Genomic DNA, 16584 nt, shown 5'->3' with positions numbered 1-16584 from the left:
GAGCAGAGGACTTGCTGAAAAAAGTTGTTGAGGTTTTTTATTCTTTGAAATCACATCTCTTATTTAACAACCTTATAAATCTTCGGAAGGACAAAACTTTGTCAACACTAGTGCAGAGGCAAGGGTCCAGGTCCAATCTATTGTGGAGCAATTCCATCATCTCAAAGGGATTGTGCACCTCTTTCTAGGTGAAGCACTGAGATAGCTCCAGAGAGATACTTATAAATAGGGCCTTTGAGGAGTGGGCATTCTGATTGTATCAAGTTGCTTCTCACCTCTTTTAAGCAATCTTCTTATAGCCTAGTTGCCCTGCTGTCGATGGGTGGACTGTAGCTTCGCAGTGTATTCACTAAAACATGGTGCTCAGAACTGAATCCAACACTCCAGGTGTGGTCTGATTCTGGAAATGTCTTGTAGGCCTGTGACCTCCTTTGAGGTTCTTTGATTTAATCTGTTCAAAGGTATCATCAGTCATGGGGAAAGAATGAGGACCTACCTTACTTGAGCCTTTTATGTATTTACTTCTTTTTTTTTTTTTTCAGGGAAGCTGAACTGGCCAACCTTTGTAATAATGAAGCATCTGTATAATGGTTAGTGTGTTATATAGAGACTCTGCCAGTTCCAGCCTTGGCCCTGTGCTTAGCCACTTGTAGCACCAGCAGCCATGTCCGCATGACAGATACTTCTTGCTCTGTCAAGAGGAACAGAACCATAGAGCATAGGTTGAGAATTGGAAAGGACCTCTAAGGTTGTGTAGTTCAGCTCTGTCATTTTACAAATGAGGAAACTCAGGCCCAGAGAGGTCACGTGATTTCCCCAATTTGATTCAATACCAAGCATTTATTAAATGCCTTTTACGTGCCAGGGACCGAGGATACAAAAATCAAAATGATCTTTGCCCTCAAGGAGCATACATCCAACTAGGTGGATACAACATGAGCACAGATATATTCAAAACCATTTCAAGGTGAATGTTCAAAGTGAACTTGCAAACAAGACAGACTTCATGTAGGAGGTACCTCCTTTAAAATTAGGCTTTAAAGGAACACAGGGATTCTGAGAGGTAAAGCTACATTCTAGCTTTGAGAGACCACTTATTCCAAGGCACAGAGGCTAGAGGTGGACCATCAAATACAGGGAACAGCTAGCAGGCTAGATTTTAACATGAAAGACTGGAAAGGTCACACAGGTATCAAGTGGCAGAGTCGGGATTTGAACCCAGGTCTCCTGACTCTGGATCCAGCACTCTTCTCCTGCCCCACAATAAAGTTTTTTTTTTTTAAATAAAGTTAAAGCAAAAGGATTGGGGCATTTTATGAAATGGCATGTCATACTGATTTGGGTTCATTTCTCTTGTGCAGAAGAAAACCAAGGAAACGTACAGGTTACAACAGAAACTCTGCCAAACCCTACTGAAGAAGGACAAGGTATGAAGGTCCATGGGACTAAGATGATTAGTAATGCAGAGCACAGGAGTAACAAAGTGAGTAAAAGTCTCCCACCTGGGTGCATCGACTGCCCAGATGTAGACAGAATCATGACCAGTGGTGAGGTTTCAGAAACCAGCACCCTAGTGTCCCTAGAGCCTTTGACCTCTGTGGAGCCTGGATTGACAAAAGCGCCTTCAACAGAAAAAGAATGTGAGACATCCAGTGCTCGTCCACTTTGGCCACCATCACCAGAGGACAGTGCCAGCCTCCCAATGTGTGGTGGAGACACACTATCCAAATTGAGCCTTGACAATCACCAGCACAACTGTGGCTGTGACATTGAAAGTCCCTCCAAGACCAGCAGTCCTCAGGCGAAGAGCAAGGAAAGCGGCATGCTTCCTTTGGAAGCAGACCCCCAAGGGGCGTGTTTCCCTTTGAGCTTACCCTGTGTGGGGTCTGGAAGTATCTCCCTTGAGGAATGTGGCTCTGGAGATGACCCGCAGGAGACGGGAAAACCCTTCTGTACTGGAGAGGTCCCGAGAGAAGAAGGCTCAGCTTCTAGATGGGAAGGAGAAGGAATCCAGAGTGTCAGGAGCAAAAGCAGCCGAGCGCTCGCTGTCGACGCCAAGCCAGGAGGAGAAGAGAGCAGCATGCCTCCTTTGAACCGTGCCAGTGGCCAGAGAGGATGTGCCTTTGATAGCTGCTGCACACACAGCCCCAGTCAGGGGACTCAGGGTCCCCAGCAAGAGAACTCTTGTTCTCCTTCAGAAGAAGATCCTACAAAAGGCCCTTCGGAAACACAAGAGAATCTCAGAAAACATGAAGGCAAGAGAGTAAGCTGCCCTTGTGATACACACCAAGATGAAGACTCCATAAAGGAAAGTGACTCCTGGGTGATGCGGACTGAAGAATCAGAAAAGATGGTCTCTGCGGATGCAAGTGTGTCAGGCAGGAATGTGGACGGTCAGAATCCTGGTTCTTTGGTCAGCAGCCAGAGAGAGGCCTAGGGAGCTGCACTGAGAAGAGAGACCCCGCTGCTTGTTCTGTGCCAGATGAACCACCCATGCCTGTAAGTAAAGTCTCAGAGGTCAAAAGTGTTCTTCCTCAGCTACAGAGGGACCAAAAATGGGACCTTGCTGACCAGCCTGAGGTAAAAAAAATTATAGGAGTCTCAAGTAGGGCTGTTACTCCATTTGTAGATGGACAGAGAATTGCTTCATATCTTGCTGAGTCCCATGAAGCCAAAAGGAAGCGTTTATGTGTCTTATCTGGAAAGATGTCCTTCGATGCTGGTGACCACAAGGGAGCAGCGGCTCCCCAAGAGTCGTCTCCAGGTGGTCGTGCAGAAGACGTCTGTAAGGGAACGAGTGAGGCTTCTCAGCAACAGGCCAGCTCTGTGTTGGAGGATGGAGTCGGGGTCATTGCCAACCAGCAAACCATTCTGACCCAAATGAAAAAAGGGAAGGATGCCTTCCGCCCAGGTGCCACCACCTGCCATGCCTCTTCCGAGAATCACGTCAGTGCTAAAGCAGTAAGCTTCAATAGGGTGCCAAATGACACAGTCATAGGAAAACTGGCAGTCATGTCAGGCCTTGAAAAAGAAGTAGCAGAATTATCTGAAGAGGCTCCTGACTTAGAGCATGAAAGTGCCCAGTCTCAGGGATGTCACAGCTGCCACCAGAGAGTTGAGAATGCCCCAGAAGGGGACATGTACTCAGAGGGTGTTACCTACAAGTCCATTGCAATCTCCCCAGAAGCTGAGAATCAGTCTGTGTTGACCTGTGAAGACATGTTGGTGCCCAGTGATCCTCCCTGTCCAGGAACAGGAAGTAGTCTGGTAGGAAGCATCCTCAGTGTGAGACGTCCCTCGGGAAATAATGAACTTTCTAGAGAAGAAATTGAAGATAGTCTTCAAGAAGGCAAAATCAAGAATGAAGTGGCTTCATGTTCATTACTCAGCAGAGCCTTAACCAAAAGCACACTTGCCTTGAGCCATGTTAAGCCTGGAAATTTCATAGCAAGATCAGCTGGAAAGACAGGCTTAGAAGAAAATAAACTAGGACCACACAGTAAGGAGACATCGTTACCTTGCGACTCCCATCTCTCTGGACATACTGTTTTAGAAAGCAAGCTGTCCTCAAACATTTCAAGTCCTACAGAGCCAAAGGACCTGTGTCTTACCACAGAGCGCTCCAGTGTTAGGATTGCAAACCAAGCAGACGGGACAGATCCAGGCCTTAATTGTCAGAGTGACCTTAACAGACTGGTTGAATGCTGGAGTGAAAGTGAATCATCCAAGAGTGACCATCATGGCCTGGGAATCTTTGAGGTCCAACATACGGATCGTCATAAGCGTGAAGATGTTGCCAAACCTAACAGAGGGTTGAGCTCCAGTCACACAGAACTTCTAGTTAAAGACTTAAGCAACATCCAGCCATCTTGTAGTCTTCCAAAGAAAAATATCTTTAAAACTTCCCTAGCTAATGAAGACTTTACTGTGTTGTGCAGAGCAGACCCAATTCAGCTTGGTAATAAGCTCGGAGAAAAGGTGTCGGAAATGAAAGAATCTGATTCCACTGGTAGTTACAGAAGGCAAGAGGAGCCCTCCTGGCATCAGCCAGACAGGCCTTTGAGAAGTAACCAGTCTCAGGGAGGAGGACTGATTGACCAGGACTCTATTTTACCGTGTGCTTCTGATTCTTTTAATATGAGATCTCTGAAAACTGTACCATCTTGTAAAGGGACACCATCAGTTGAACAGAGAGATGATGGTCTTCATAACGAGGTAACCCAGGAAAGTAAGACGCATGGGATGGGATCTGTTACCAATCATGAGCAAAATACAGAGTTGTCAGATACCATGAATGTATTGTTAGGGAGTACTCATCGTGGGAGAATTGTTGAAGAAATGCTTCCAGGAGAGACAGAAGAGACAGCTAGTGGGTTAAGGCCACAAATGAATTCTGCATTTGATGACGAAGATTCCTTAGAAGTTTATTACAGAGAGCCTGTGTTAGGATCTGTCCAGGCAATGCCTTTGCCTATCTCTTCCCTAGGAAATTCACCAACTGGTTCAGATGGTCCTGTGGCTGAAAAAGCTGAAACAAAACAGCTTCCTGAATCAGTAAATGTCAGAGTGCTCCCTGAATGTGTAAAGAGCAGCACCATGAAGACCAAGGGGAAGAAAAGAGGAATCCCTAACATTGGTAGCAGAGGCAAAAGAGGCGCCCCAGGAATGTTTCAGCTGGAGCTGGTCTCCAGTGTGGCACCTTCATCTAATGAACTGAATCCAGGAAATAACATGGACAGAAGAGAGACTGGAGAATACCGAGGAACACAAAACGATTTGAAAGTCAGAGAGGAATGTGAAGGCAAACCTTGGAGAGAAGATGGTGGAGATAAGAGTTCACACACTAATGGGCCACATTTTAAACGAAAGAGGGTATGTGGAGAGACTGAAACACAGAAAGCCTCAATTGTCCAGGGCTGCAGGTGTCTTAAAGGAGGGCAGGAGGGCATGCAGCCAAAGAAAAGGGGAACCTTTTCCCAACGGGAAGAATCACTGAATGGCCAGCCTTTCATTGGGCCAACAGTGAGCCCATCGTCACAAGACTTGGCAAGTCAAAGCCGCCTTAAGGGACATGCACATAAGCGGAGCACTTTGAAGAATATCACAGGAGCCAAGGTGTACGAGGATGAGCCTTTTCCTCAGTTTCTAAAGATGGATGGTTCAGAGGCGGGAAGACGAGCTCTTCATTTATGTCCCAACACTGAGTCACCTTTAGGTCCCCATCTCATCTCTGCCATGATGCCCCAAGGTATCAGTGGTACTGGATGTGAGAAAATACACAATACTTTTACGATGACCCCATATCAAAGAAAATCTCTTCCGCTCTTAAAAAAAGGGCTAAACATCACTTATCGTGAGCCCATCAAAACTGGAAGAAAAATGAATGATATCCAAAAGTGGATTCTTCTAAAGCATGCTTCAGAAACCATCTCGGTCAAAGAACACAAAGTCCTCAGCTGGTCCTCTGCTGCCCCTGCATCCTTAGCTTCAGTGGCCAGTCACATGCCCAAGCCGAAAGCCATGAGACGCCTTCTGCTGAACAGCACAAGACTTCAGAAACCTACCAAAGAGTCGGCCTTGCTAAACAAGTTGTCTGTTCTGGCCAGGAAGCTGCTGGCCGTGTCCACAGCGACCCCAGAGTTAGGATCTCAGCCATGCTCTGCTGAACTTCTTCCGGTGGCTGAGACCTGCAAACGGCTCAGGTTTAAAAAGCTCCAGGGTGAATCTCCTTACAGTATGATGCAGATAAGCCTACACATAGGTGATGATGGGTGCAACAAGACACCTGACAGTCAGACTTTGGCACTTTACCCCCTTGAAGCCCTCAGAGTGGGTTTCTCAGACTTGATGAACAAAATGCCGTCATTGCAATTCAATGCCCAGATCTTCCCAATATCCTTTCACATAAACCTGGACTCAGAGCTCACAACTGATTCCACAAGGATTTTTTCTGAGCACTGCTCCCCTCCTGAGAATGCCCCCGGAGGGGACCCCACGCACCCACCTCAGCCTCCGAAGTGGACCTTTTCCTTCCTTGTGTCCCAGGGCTCTTCAGGGACAGCCACGTTCAGGGAAGAAGATGGGCTCTCCCGTGCTGCTCTGCAGACCCTCTCCCCCGAGCAAGCCCCTGGCAGCAATGCTATCGTGAAGGTCAGAGCTGGTTGCTCTGTCCTTGGCCTTCATACAGTTTTAGCACTTTCTTCCCCTGGATGTTATAGGATCTGGACGAGAAGAAGGAGCTTATCCAGTCATTTGCCTACCATACAGAGGCTCTTCGTGACTCAGTTTACGCAGGGCTTCAAAGGGTTAAGGCCTTCAGCATCTCTGTCCAACAGTCTCTTCCCTTCTCTGCCCTACTCAGTGGGCAGGGTGCTGTCCATATGGAGCCAGCATGATCCTTCTGCCCGCCCCTTCGAAATCACTACTCTCCATTCCAAACACAGCAAGTGGCCGCCAGCTCTGGGCATCAGGAACAGGTAATGTCCAAGTCTGTCGGCTTTTTTTTTTTTTTGCAAATGTTCAGTGTATAATCCCTGCCACTGGGGAAAGGAGATGGGGACTGAGTTAAGTGGGCAGCACAGGATTCTTTTCTGGCCTTTTCTTCCTGCCTTCCTCTTCTGATAACCTGGCCGGCTCTGCAGAGAAAGGCCGATAAGTCTTGTCTAGATTCCTTCTGTTGTCCCAGAAGGGCTCTCTTCTTTTTTTGATTTCATTTCCTGGATTCTTGCCACTCTTGAAACTCCCATTTCTTTCTTTTTTTTTTCTCTCCATATTTTTTTCTCTTTCAGCCCGAACTCAACATGAATATATGCTCTTGATAATGTCTCAATGAGAAATAATAATAGTAAATAAATAATAAAATGACATCCTATAACCCTTTTCATCTGTACTTTCAAGTTGGCCCTGTGCCTCACACACACAGTCTCTGTAGTAGCACCTTTCTTCAGAGATCTTTGAAGAAAGTAATGTTCATTACCCAAACATGGTGGAATTTAGCTCGTGACCTTTTTCAATCTGGAAAAGAGGTTTGAAGGATTCACTGTACAGCATCTGAGCTGTGACAGGCCTGGAGATGAGTTCCCTTGTTATACTTTCAGAGGCCAGTGCTTTCCTCCACAATGGTTGGGAATCACCTCATCTATTACATTTGCTAATTGTTCTTGAAAACTTAAGAGAAGGAGAAATTGAATGGTGGCTTCTGCTCTCCCTAGTAATTGGCCTGGCTTTCCACCTTCTGATTCATTTAAAAAAAAAAAACCCACACACATTGGATGTTAAAGCACAAGAATTTCAGAATATCTTCCTCCTACGTGTCCACTGTTTTCTGGTAACTGGAATAGAATGTAAGCTCTTCAAGGGCCGAGACTGGTTATTTGTTGGCTTTTGTAGGCAACCTGTTCTTAAATAGATGAATTTTAAAAACATACCACCCCAACCAACCCTTTAAAAGTTCTGAGGAGCCAAGGCTAAATTAATGTCCCTTGTGTTGTAGAGAAGGCTCATTCAGGTGTTGTCAAGACAATCCAGAATGTTTCAGAATTTGTCACTTCCAAGATGTTTCTCTGGGCCTGGCAGTTTTTGGGGCTTACCAGCAAAACAATTTTAAAGAAAACAAAAGCCCAGAAGTAGCCCCCAAGAACCTCAGGGTTCTATTCCTTAAAGATCCTGAGAATGGAGCAATTGCTGATTTAAGAAAGGCTAATGGGGCCGCTAGGTGGTGCAGTAGATAGAGCACTGGCCCTGAAGTCAGGAGGACCTGAGTTCAAATCTGACCTCAGACCAAACACTTGACACTTACTAGCTGTGTGACCCTGGGCAAGTCACTTAACCCCAATTGCCTAAAAAAAAAAAAAAGACAAAATAAAAAATAAAAAGAAATGCTAGCTGAGATTCTTGGGTCAAGCCTTTGTGGGTTGTGCCCTGTGGGCTGGTCCGTTTATTGACTGATCCCTTGGGAACAAATCAAGTTGAAGAATGACAGAAGCTCCACTGTCTATGTGCCTCTGACCTCTCACACAGAGCATGAGCCATTAAGTCTGTTAAACTTTTGGAGAGGTCTCCGAGTTGAGTTTGGGTCAACATTTGATCATTTCACCATGTGATGAGTTGACTGAGCCACTGACCTGGCTTCTTTTTCTTCCATATGATTGTCTCTTCCAAACTGGCACACACATTCATATTTGTCATCTGTCTCTTTCTCTCATTTCTTGATTTCTCTGCCTGTGTCTCTGATTCTTAGAGTTTTGATGGATAGGCCTTTGGGGGCTTTTTTCACAGGGAGGGACAGGGAGAAAGAGGCTGTTCTGCCACAATGACACCTGTGAGGACAAGGGAGTTTCTCCTTAGTTTCAGATCCTTACCAGTCATTTAAGAATTCCCATCCTGCCATGTGCTTTTCAAGAAGGTCCCTCAAAGTTTCTTGCCAGGGCTGAGAGATGATTTCCCAGCCTTTAGTCTGTAACTCACATTTCCATCTATGGACTTCAAAAGGCTTTTCCTTTAATTAATTAATAGACACCTATTAGAGGATTTGTTGCCTTCCCTAAGCAAGGCATGTGGATACTGATGATCTCAATTTTTTAACCCAGTGGTGTGGATAGCTTTGGACAGCCAAAGCTTCCATTAATCATTAATATACATGTGTCTCATGTTGTTACATTTTCAAAAACCTCCTTGGAGCCTTGCCATCCCCTTGTGAGATAGCACAGGCAGATACAGTCACCATTTGCAACATATGGTCAGGGTTAGAAATGAGAAATGTGGAGGATAGCTGCCTGCCCCAAGACCACAGTACCATTTACCAGCTCAGATCGTAGGATTGCTACCTTAGTGATGGGACTGACATCAAAGGGCCTTACGATTTGGTATGGACAAAGACTTTTATGCCTTTTTTTGGTCAATGCCTGGTTTGGGTTTTTTCCACTGGATTAGAGACATGTTAGAGCAGCAAGGAGACTTAGAGATATAGTGTGTGCCCGTCATTTTACGGGCCAGGCCGAGAGATGTAAGCAGCTCAAGGCTCCCCCACCCCTGGGAGGGAGAGGAGCAGGGGCAGGATGGGGTCCTGGGAGGGTGCAGCCAGGTGCCTTCACATACTGCTGTGTGACTAAGGACAGTGGCAGCAGTAACTCGGGTTGACCATGAGGGGTTTAGTTTGCCAAGAGCTTACCTGCTCACCCTTCAGAACCTCTTTCTATTGGGAGGAATTTGTTTTTAGGCTTCCCAGAAGTGCCTCAGTAATGAAAAGAGTATTCTGGAGGTCATAAAAATTGGTATTTCCTCCAGGAAGGGTAACGGACTCCCTCTGTTGGAAGAGCTTCAGAGCCCTCCCCAGTTACAGAGCAGTCTTTATGGTGTGTTGGTAAAAATAGCCACTTAATCAGAAAGGTGACGGCCCTGTGGGCAGCTGCTGTCCCACTCCTGTTCCTCAGAGACTGGCCTCGGTTTCCTCTTCCGTCCATAAGGCTGATGAGGGCATCACAAGCAGATTGTCCATGTACAAGAGCAGCACAGGGTGCCCATTGAGCAGGCACCATGTAGGCACGCCATCTTTGGATCTTTTTTTCCTCGAGTCACATTTGATAAGACGTGCTCAGAGTCTGCCAGTGCTCCCCTCCCGTCCCCTCACTGCCATGCTTGGCTCCCTCCCTTCCCTTTTCTTTCATCCTTAGGCCTTCTCTCTTTTTAAGCTCCAATGTAGGACCGTGACCAGCCTGCCTGAGCTACCAGGAACGCCCAGCACGTGGACGCTCTCTTGATTGCGTTTGTCGGGTTTCTTTCTTTTTCGTCTGGTTTTTTAAGATGCCAGACTTTTTCCTTGGGGTTTAAAACCACTGTAGAGGCTGCATTTTTCACCCTGTTGTTCCGTGCCCCTGACCTGCCTGCTTTTATGCTTTCTCTCCCTCACGCCAGCCATGCCGTCTTACCGCACGTGCCTCTGTTGGGCGTGGAAGCCACCACTGGTAGGACCGGAGGCGGTCTAGTTAGGTAAGCTTCATGCCATCTGTTCTCCACCACTCACGATAGGGGGGGACTCGGGGGCCCCAGTGTGCTGTGCGTTACCCGGAGGGAAAGGGGCAAATCAGGGACGAATGTGAATAGTTTAAAACACTAAGTGAAGAAGCCTCTGTGAGCAGTGGGTGGCCCTTCTAACAACACCTGTTGACATGAATGCGAGTTTAGCCCACCCCCCATCAGGTAAGTATATCACCTGAGCCACTGTCTCTGTCCAGTGCTCCATAACCCTTCCTTATTACAAAAGATAGTGAAATGAACTTGGAAGTCGTACATTCTGGCCAGGTGGTGGTCACAGAGAGTGCTCTACTGGGAGGTCAGAGACCTGGCTTTGTTCTCTGGCTCTACCCCGTGCTCATCAAGGACTTTGGCTTCCTGCTTCACAGGCAGTTAGGAGAAAGCACTTTGTGAAGGTTTTCTAGAAGTGTTCTTTACTTCTTGTGCATATTTGCTGGCATACAGCTCATGGAAGGCTCCTTTAGGGGGCCAAAAAGAGTTTAGCTCAAGGTATTCTCTCTGGGAGGTGGTGGGCCAGAACAGTGGCACCATTTCATCATGTCTCCAGCCCTGCTGTGGATTTCCAATGGACTAGAACAGGGCTTGGCAAACTCCTTCCTAGCTCAAGGGGTCCTACAAAAACAAGTAGCCTGTATTTTGCTGACCCTTCGGCTAAATAGAAGTAAGAAATGGTCATTTCTAATGCTTTCCTTCTCTCTTTCCCATTATCTTAGGCTGGGATCTCCCTTCTCTGCTTTGGTACCAAAGTCCCGCTTAGCCTTTGAACCAGTGGTCAGTGTGCTCCGACTTTCAGCCTCTGACTTCCAGCTTCCTGCTTTCAAAGAGCTTAGGAGAGTCCCCACAGTGTGCACCAGTCAGCACAGTAGTGCCACCCAGAAGGAGGTAAGTGGGGATGATGCCCCCATCCCCGCTGTCCAGAGAGTTCCCACGTGGTAAACAGATTAGCCTTGTTCTGCTTGGCCCCAGAGGGCAGAACCAGGAATGTCACGGGGATACTTCAGAAGAGGAAAATTGGCTGGCCGTCAAGAAGAATTTCCTAATGGTCAGGGCTATCCAGAAAAAGAAACAGTCTGCCTCAAGACACAGTGGATTTCCCTTCTTTTTGTTGGAGGGGCCTCTGTCTGGGGGCGGGGCGGGGCTGGGCTTGGTAGGCACTGAGGTCTCTTGGATCACCGGGATTCTGTAGTGTCTGCTCTTGAAGGGGGCCGTGACCACAAGTAGAGACATTCGTTGTTGATCACAGCCTGGGCACCCTTTGTGCCCCTTGAGCTCCTCCTGGGGGCTGGCCCTACTGCTGCCAGTCTTGGCCTTCTTCTGGTCCAACCAAGAGGTGTGATCTCACTTGGCATTCCTGGCTAGCTCTTGTCTGAGCGTATCATTTGGCAGTAGACCACCCAAATGGTGAAACGGAACGAGTGTGTGAGTTCTGTACGTCCAGAGCCGATGCCCCGGTTTGCTTGACTACCTCCTCCCCCAAAGCACAGCATCTCTGTCCTTAGGGCTCTCCTTTGCTGTTCTTACCTCTGCCAGGCCCTTGTGCTCTGCTCTGGTGGACTCCCAGGTGGGTGAGAGAGCACAGAACAAAGAGATGTCTGTGAGGAATCTTCCTGTTCCACATTTCACAACTGCAGCTTGAGGTTTCAGTCGTATAAGTTGGGATTGGACAGGGTCAGGGACAGCCTCTTGGGGAACAGATTGTTGGTCCCAGTAATTCAGGAAAGCATGAAATGATACCTTAGGCACCCTACAAAGCTGCTTTGTCTGTTCATTGGTTTTTGTTATTTTTTTTTCACTATCTCTTCTCTCCATCCTAACCCTTAAAAACAGATTGAGTCAGAGAAGCGACCAAAAAAAGTGTCACAGATTCGAATCCGGAAAACCATTCCTAGGCCAGACCCCAACCTCACCCCCATGGGACTGCCTCGACCCAAAAGGTGAGTAAAGAAGTCTTACAGCTTGGGAGCAGCTGAGACTGTGATCCTCCACCTCGGCGTCACCTCTGCGTTAGCTCTTGGAAGGGGATGCTGACTTCCTGGTTCATGGCCCAGGGAGAGCCACAGCTGAAATATAAAGCTGTTGGGAAAGGCTGCCCAAAGGGAGCTGAACTGTCACTGCCTAGGAGAGTCAGGCGAGAACTCGTGATGTCCTTATTCTGGGTAATCGCAGGATTTTAGTTGACTCCTTGCTACTCTTGCTATGGGTGGAGTCTGACAAACGTTGCCCTGCGTATTTTGACCCATTAAAACTCCTTCCCTCTTCAGTCAAGTCCTTTAGATGGGCCTTCATTTATTATTACTGTTTTTTGTTAAGTAGAGAGAACGTTTTCTTAGCTGGTCGTCTGAACTGGACCGCCCAGATGCTTTTTTCTGGGGCCCCAGAAGCTTTGTCATGAGCACTGAGTGTGAGAAGAGCTAGTCAGCTTGTTTCAGTAGCCTGGGAAGGGGAGCTGTTCTGAGCGGAGGACTGTCCCCAACCACACTGGCCGGCACATACTGCTGGACATGCTCAGCAGATCAACTCCGTGGCCGTGTCTGATGACTCCTCCCCTCTCTCGCACCTGCCCCCTTCTGGGAGAAGGGGAGCAAAGTGTGGGCCCACTCAAAGCAGCCACTCACTCAGCCTTCCCATGATGCTCTGGAGACAGACAGCTGCAGCCCCTCCTTTGCTGGGCACAGACCCCGTTGTTGCCCTACTCAGGGGAAATACGTCTCTTCTAAGGGGCTCAGTCTTCATGCAGGGAGAGGTCTCCTGCTGTCTGGGCAGAGAACACTTGACCAAGGGTAGGAGTCCTCGGGTTCTAGTCCCAGCTCTGTCCCGTCTGTCCTCCTGTAGAAAATGGGAATGACGGCGCTCAGCGCCTCACCCGATGCCTTTGGGGTTAGATAGACTACTGCTCATGGGAGGGCTTTGGAAATGGCTCTGCCCATGAGGATGCAGGGTGGACCATGTTCTCTTCTTTTAGGCTGAAGAAGAAGGAATTCAGTTTGGAAGAAATATACACCAATAAGAATTACAAGTCCCCTCCCGCATCCAGGTATGTCCCATGGGATTAGGGAGCAGCATGTAAGGCCCAGCCATTTCTCTCTAAGGCCCCAGTTTACAAGAGTGGTCTCCAGCTGGTCATGGGCAATGCAGAAGCAAACTCCCAAGGCATTGCTCCCATCCTGCGTCGCAAGAAGCGGGTGGTGCGACGGGAGTACTCTCCAGATCCTTGCACGTTGGGCAGGTGGACCACCAGGATGGCCAGAATTGGCCCCAGGTTGTGAAACCAGAGACGAGGGTGGTGGCTGCAAACAGGCAGGTCTAGGCTTAGTGTCAGAGCAGATGTGCTAACAATCGGAGCTGTCCAGAAGGGAAACGGGCCCCCCCTGGGAGGCGGTGGGCTCCTCTTCATTCAGGGTCTTCCCAGGGACATTTTAAAGGGATTCCTGCCTAGCAACAGGTATGACTTGCCAGCCCTGGTCCTTGAGGATTCTTCTTAGGGTGTCTGTAGGGGAAGAAGAGGGGAGCCCGTAGTGCGGGGCTGATGGTCCCATCTTGATCCCCTGATCCCAGGTGTTTAGAGACCATCTTTGAAGAGCCCAAAGAGAGAAATGGGGCGCTCATTTCCGTCAGCCAGCAGAAGAGAAAGCGGGTCCTGGAATTCCAGGATTTCACTGTCCCTCGGAAGAGGAGGAATCGTGGTAAGATCAAGGCAGTGGGCAGCTTTACCAGGGCAAAAAAGGCTGCCCTCCAAAGCCAAGAGCTGGATGCCCTTTTGATTCAGAAACTGATGGACCTGGAGGCCTTCCTTGCCAAGGAGGGAGAAGAGGAGCCGACGTCAGGCTGCTGAGAAGTCAGCTCCGTGGAGGAATTTGGGGGCCTTGTGTTGGTCCTTCTCTTGGACCTCCTTGACAGGGATCTCATGGCTTTTCCCAGTCGTCAAAACCACTCAGCCGGCATGAGGGATCCCTGGTTAACGAGGTGCAGACGTCTCTTGTGTGGTTGAGCAGCTTTCTGCTTTGCTGCTGAGTGTAGGGCCTCAGGAAGGCCTGCCTGCCCTCTCCTGCCACCTTGGGACCTCCCCAGGGCTAGGCAGCAGCCCTCCTTCTGTAATAACACTAGGATTCCCAGGACCCACCCACTCATTTTGCACGTCCCTGTGGACTCTCCATTGTTTACAGCGGTGCTAGTCACAGAAGCTAAATTACCTTGTTCTTGGGATCCCCCAGTTCACCGGAGGAGTTGGTGAAGGTTCGTCCTGATTATGTTCTTCAGTCCTGGGAATGAGTCTGCTTAGAACTGGGTTCTGTGTGTGTGGCCTGCCTTTCCCCAGAAGCCCTGCCCCGCCCTACCTGCTGGTGGCCTTGGTCACTGGCACCAGAGGAGCCCAACAAGGCACCATTCCAAGTCAGTTGCACTTTTCAATGTTGTGGTGTTTCCTCTTTTTATTATTATTATTGTTGTCATTGTTATTATTATTAATAATAATTATTATTATTATTGCTGCATGTTGGGAGCCTTTAAATGTGATTTTTGTTTTTATTTTTATTTTTTAACATGTGGAGGAGAAAGGCAATTATCTGTTTTAAGCAAAGTCTGTTCAATATGTGATGTGTCTCTGACCCAGTCTCTCACAGGGCAGTGGGAAGCCATATCCCCTCTCACCCTCCAAGTGAATGGACTTCAGGTCAAAGAGCAGGTTTTTCTCCAGGTAGCTTTTAATATACTAGGATCAGGTGGGATTTTACTTTGTTTTTACCGCCAAAATGATGGAGGCGATGGCAGACTTAATCCCTGGGGCTGCCTGGGTGGAAAAGCATATTACAAGCCATGGGCCTCAGGGAAGCCAGCCCTCACTGGCCCCAGGCAAGGACGCCAGGCCTCTGGGTCACTGTGTTTGTGAACCATACTTGAAGCTTTGCAGAGAGGCAGAGGGATCTCTAGCTGTTGGCTCCTCCTTAGTGCCTAAGCGTTTATTTGGTCAGAGGAATTCCGACTTCTCCACTTAATCCACTTGGCCCTCCTCCTTCCCTCTCCCCTCTGCATTTCTCTTTCTCATAAGCAGGTCTTCCTATGAAACCAGTGTAGAGAGCTGGGGTTCTCAGCCAGTGATGAGGTGCTCCCCCCCTGTCCTCCAGACTCCTAGCACCTCCTTCCCATCTCTGCTGGGGTGCCATGAGACCTGCACCCAGCAAGCCTCCAGGGGGCACACAAGACTCACCTGCAAGGTCTCACATGCCCACGAGGGATTATCTTGTTAGGGTCGGGTAGGGAGGGAGTTTGCTTCTCTGCCTTCTCTCTGCAGGTCGGCTGTCTGTGCCAGTTTGGGAGAGTGCGGGCTTTTTCCCTTGGAAGCTCCTGGCCTGGACGTAGAGACCTAGGACGTCCGCTCCAGCCGAATGGGACCAGACCCCCCCTAGTTGGACCAACTCCGTACCATACATGGCTGCACCACAGGCCCAGGCCTTTCTCTTGTGGACCAGCCAAATTCTAGAGGCCTGTATCATCAGGACCTGCATTTCTCCTTGATCCCTCTGCTTAGGGTGGGGGTCTCTTGATGCTAAGCTCCTCTCTCTGTGCACTACCTTTGAGGAGTAGCATGTGCCCTTCACAGCCTCTTTTCAGGGAGCCCCCTTCCTAGCTGTCTTGTTCCAGTGGGACTGTGTTGTCAGATGCGTTGGCGGTGTCTGAAGTTTGGAAGATACCAAGGCCATGGCACTCGGTGGACCAGAAGGCAGACACTGCGGCAGTGTCCGTAATGATGTAATTAGAGATGTCATTCCAGCTTCAGCATAGCCAGAAGTGGCACCCGTGAGGGCCGGGTGACCAGGGATTGGGGCCGGTGAAGCTCTGGCAGCACTATAGAGGGGGAAGGATCCAGGGGCCCACTGCGTTGTGTACCCAGGCAGCCCTGGTCATTTCTCAGTCGTCTGACTTTCCCCGTCTTCAGGGCTCCCCCTGCCTGGTCTCACACCCGCAGCTCTAATGTCGAAAGGGGCTAGAAAAGGCTTCTACCTGGAGGCCTCTGCCACCACCTCGAAGTCTCTGGTCAGGCTTTGAATCACTTACAGGAAGTTGATGGATCTGAGATGCTAGCAGCGCCGTAGCCACACCTGTCTTCAGGTCTACAGGCTTTTTGGTGGCACCTCTAGCCCCTGGGGCCCACGCTGCCCATACCAGGGACCAGGTTTTCTGCCCAGGTGGCCTAGATCAACTCAGAGGGTTGAATATTTTCTGTGCAGGATGGAGAAACCTCAGGTCTGAGCAGGGTTCTGCTGTCGCCTTTCATAGCTGGCTTTCCCCTTCCTGCCACCTTCCTTTCCCCCTCCATGCCATCCCTTGCCCCTTTCCAGTCTCATTTCTCTGTTGGTGTGAAAGTACCTCATTTAAGCCAATCATGTCTGTGTTGTCTTACTGAGGGGGGTACAGTGAAGAGACATGTAGCATTTGCCTTACTTGGAGCCCAACGAGCTCAGAAACTCATGCTGTGAATCCCAAAACATGATGCCCTCCCCCCCCCAGCTGTGAAAATCATGACACTTGGTCACACTTTTGCCTCAAGGGCATGCT

The 16584-nt window shown here is 48.9% G+C and overlaps 1 protein-coding gene across 1 annotated transcript in view; it reads left to right on the top strand.

Annotated features, from left to right (window-relative positions):
* PRR14L (proline rich 14 like) overlaps positions 1-14522 on the top strand; it is a 62239-nt gene extending 47717 nt beyond the window's left edge. Inside the window, 7 exon segments of the mRNA XM_078154436.1 lie at positions 1362-2425; positions 2428-6476; positions 9913-9987; positions 10746-10914; positions 11860-11966; positions 12995-13066; positions 13588-14522. Coding sequence (XP_078010562.1) covers positions 1362-2425; positions 2428-6476; positions 9913-9987; positions 10746-10914; positions 11860-11966; positions 12995-13066; positions 13588-13864 — 5813 coding nt within the window. The 3' untranslated portion in view covers positions 13865-14522.
* The last annotated feature ends 2062 nt before the right edge of the window (positions 14523-16584 follow it).

This window comes from Phascolarctos cinereus, unplaced genomic scaffold, assembly GCF_003287225.1.
Source record: "Phascolarctos cinereus isolate Bilbo 61053 unplaced genomic scaffold, phaCin_HiC Scaffold_4;HRSCAF=312, whole genome shotgun sequence".
In the NCBI taxonomy this organism is placed as follows: Eukaryota; Metazoa; Chordata; class Mammalia; order Diprotodontia; family Phascolarctidae; genus Phascolarctos; species Phascolarctos cinereus.
The sequence above is the reverse complement of the archived record's forward strand: the minus strand, read 5'-3'. Positions and strand labels throughout refer to the sequence as shown.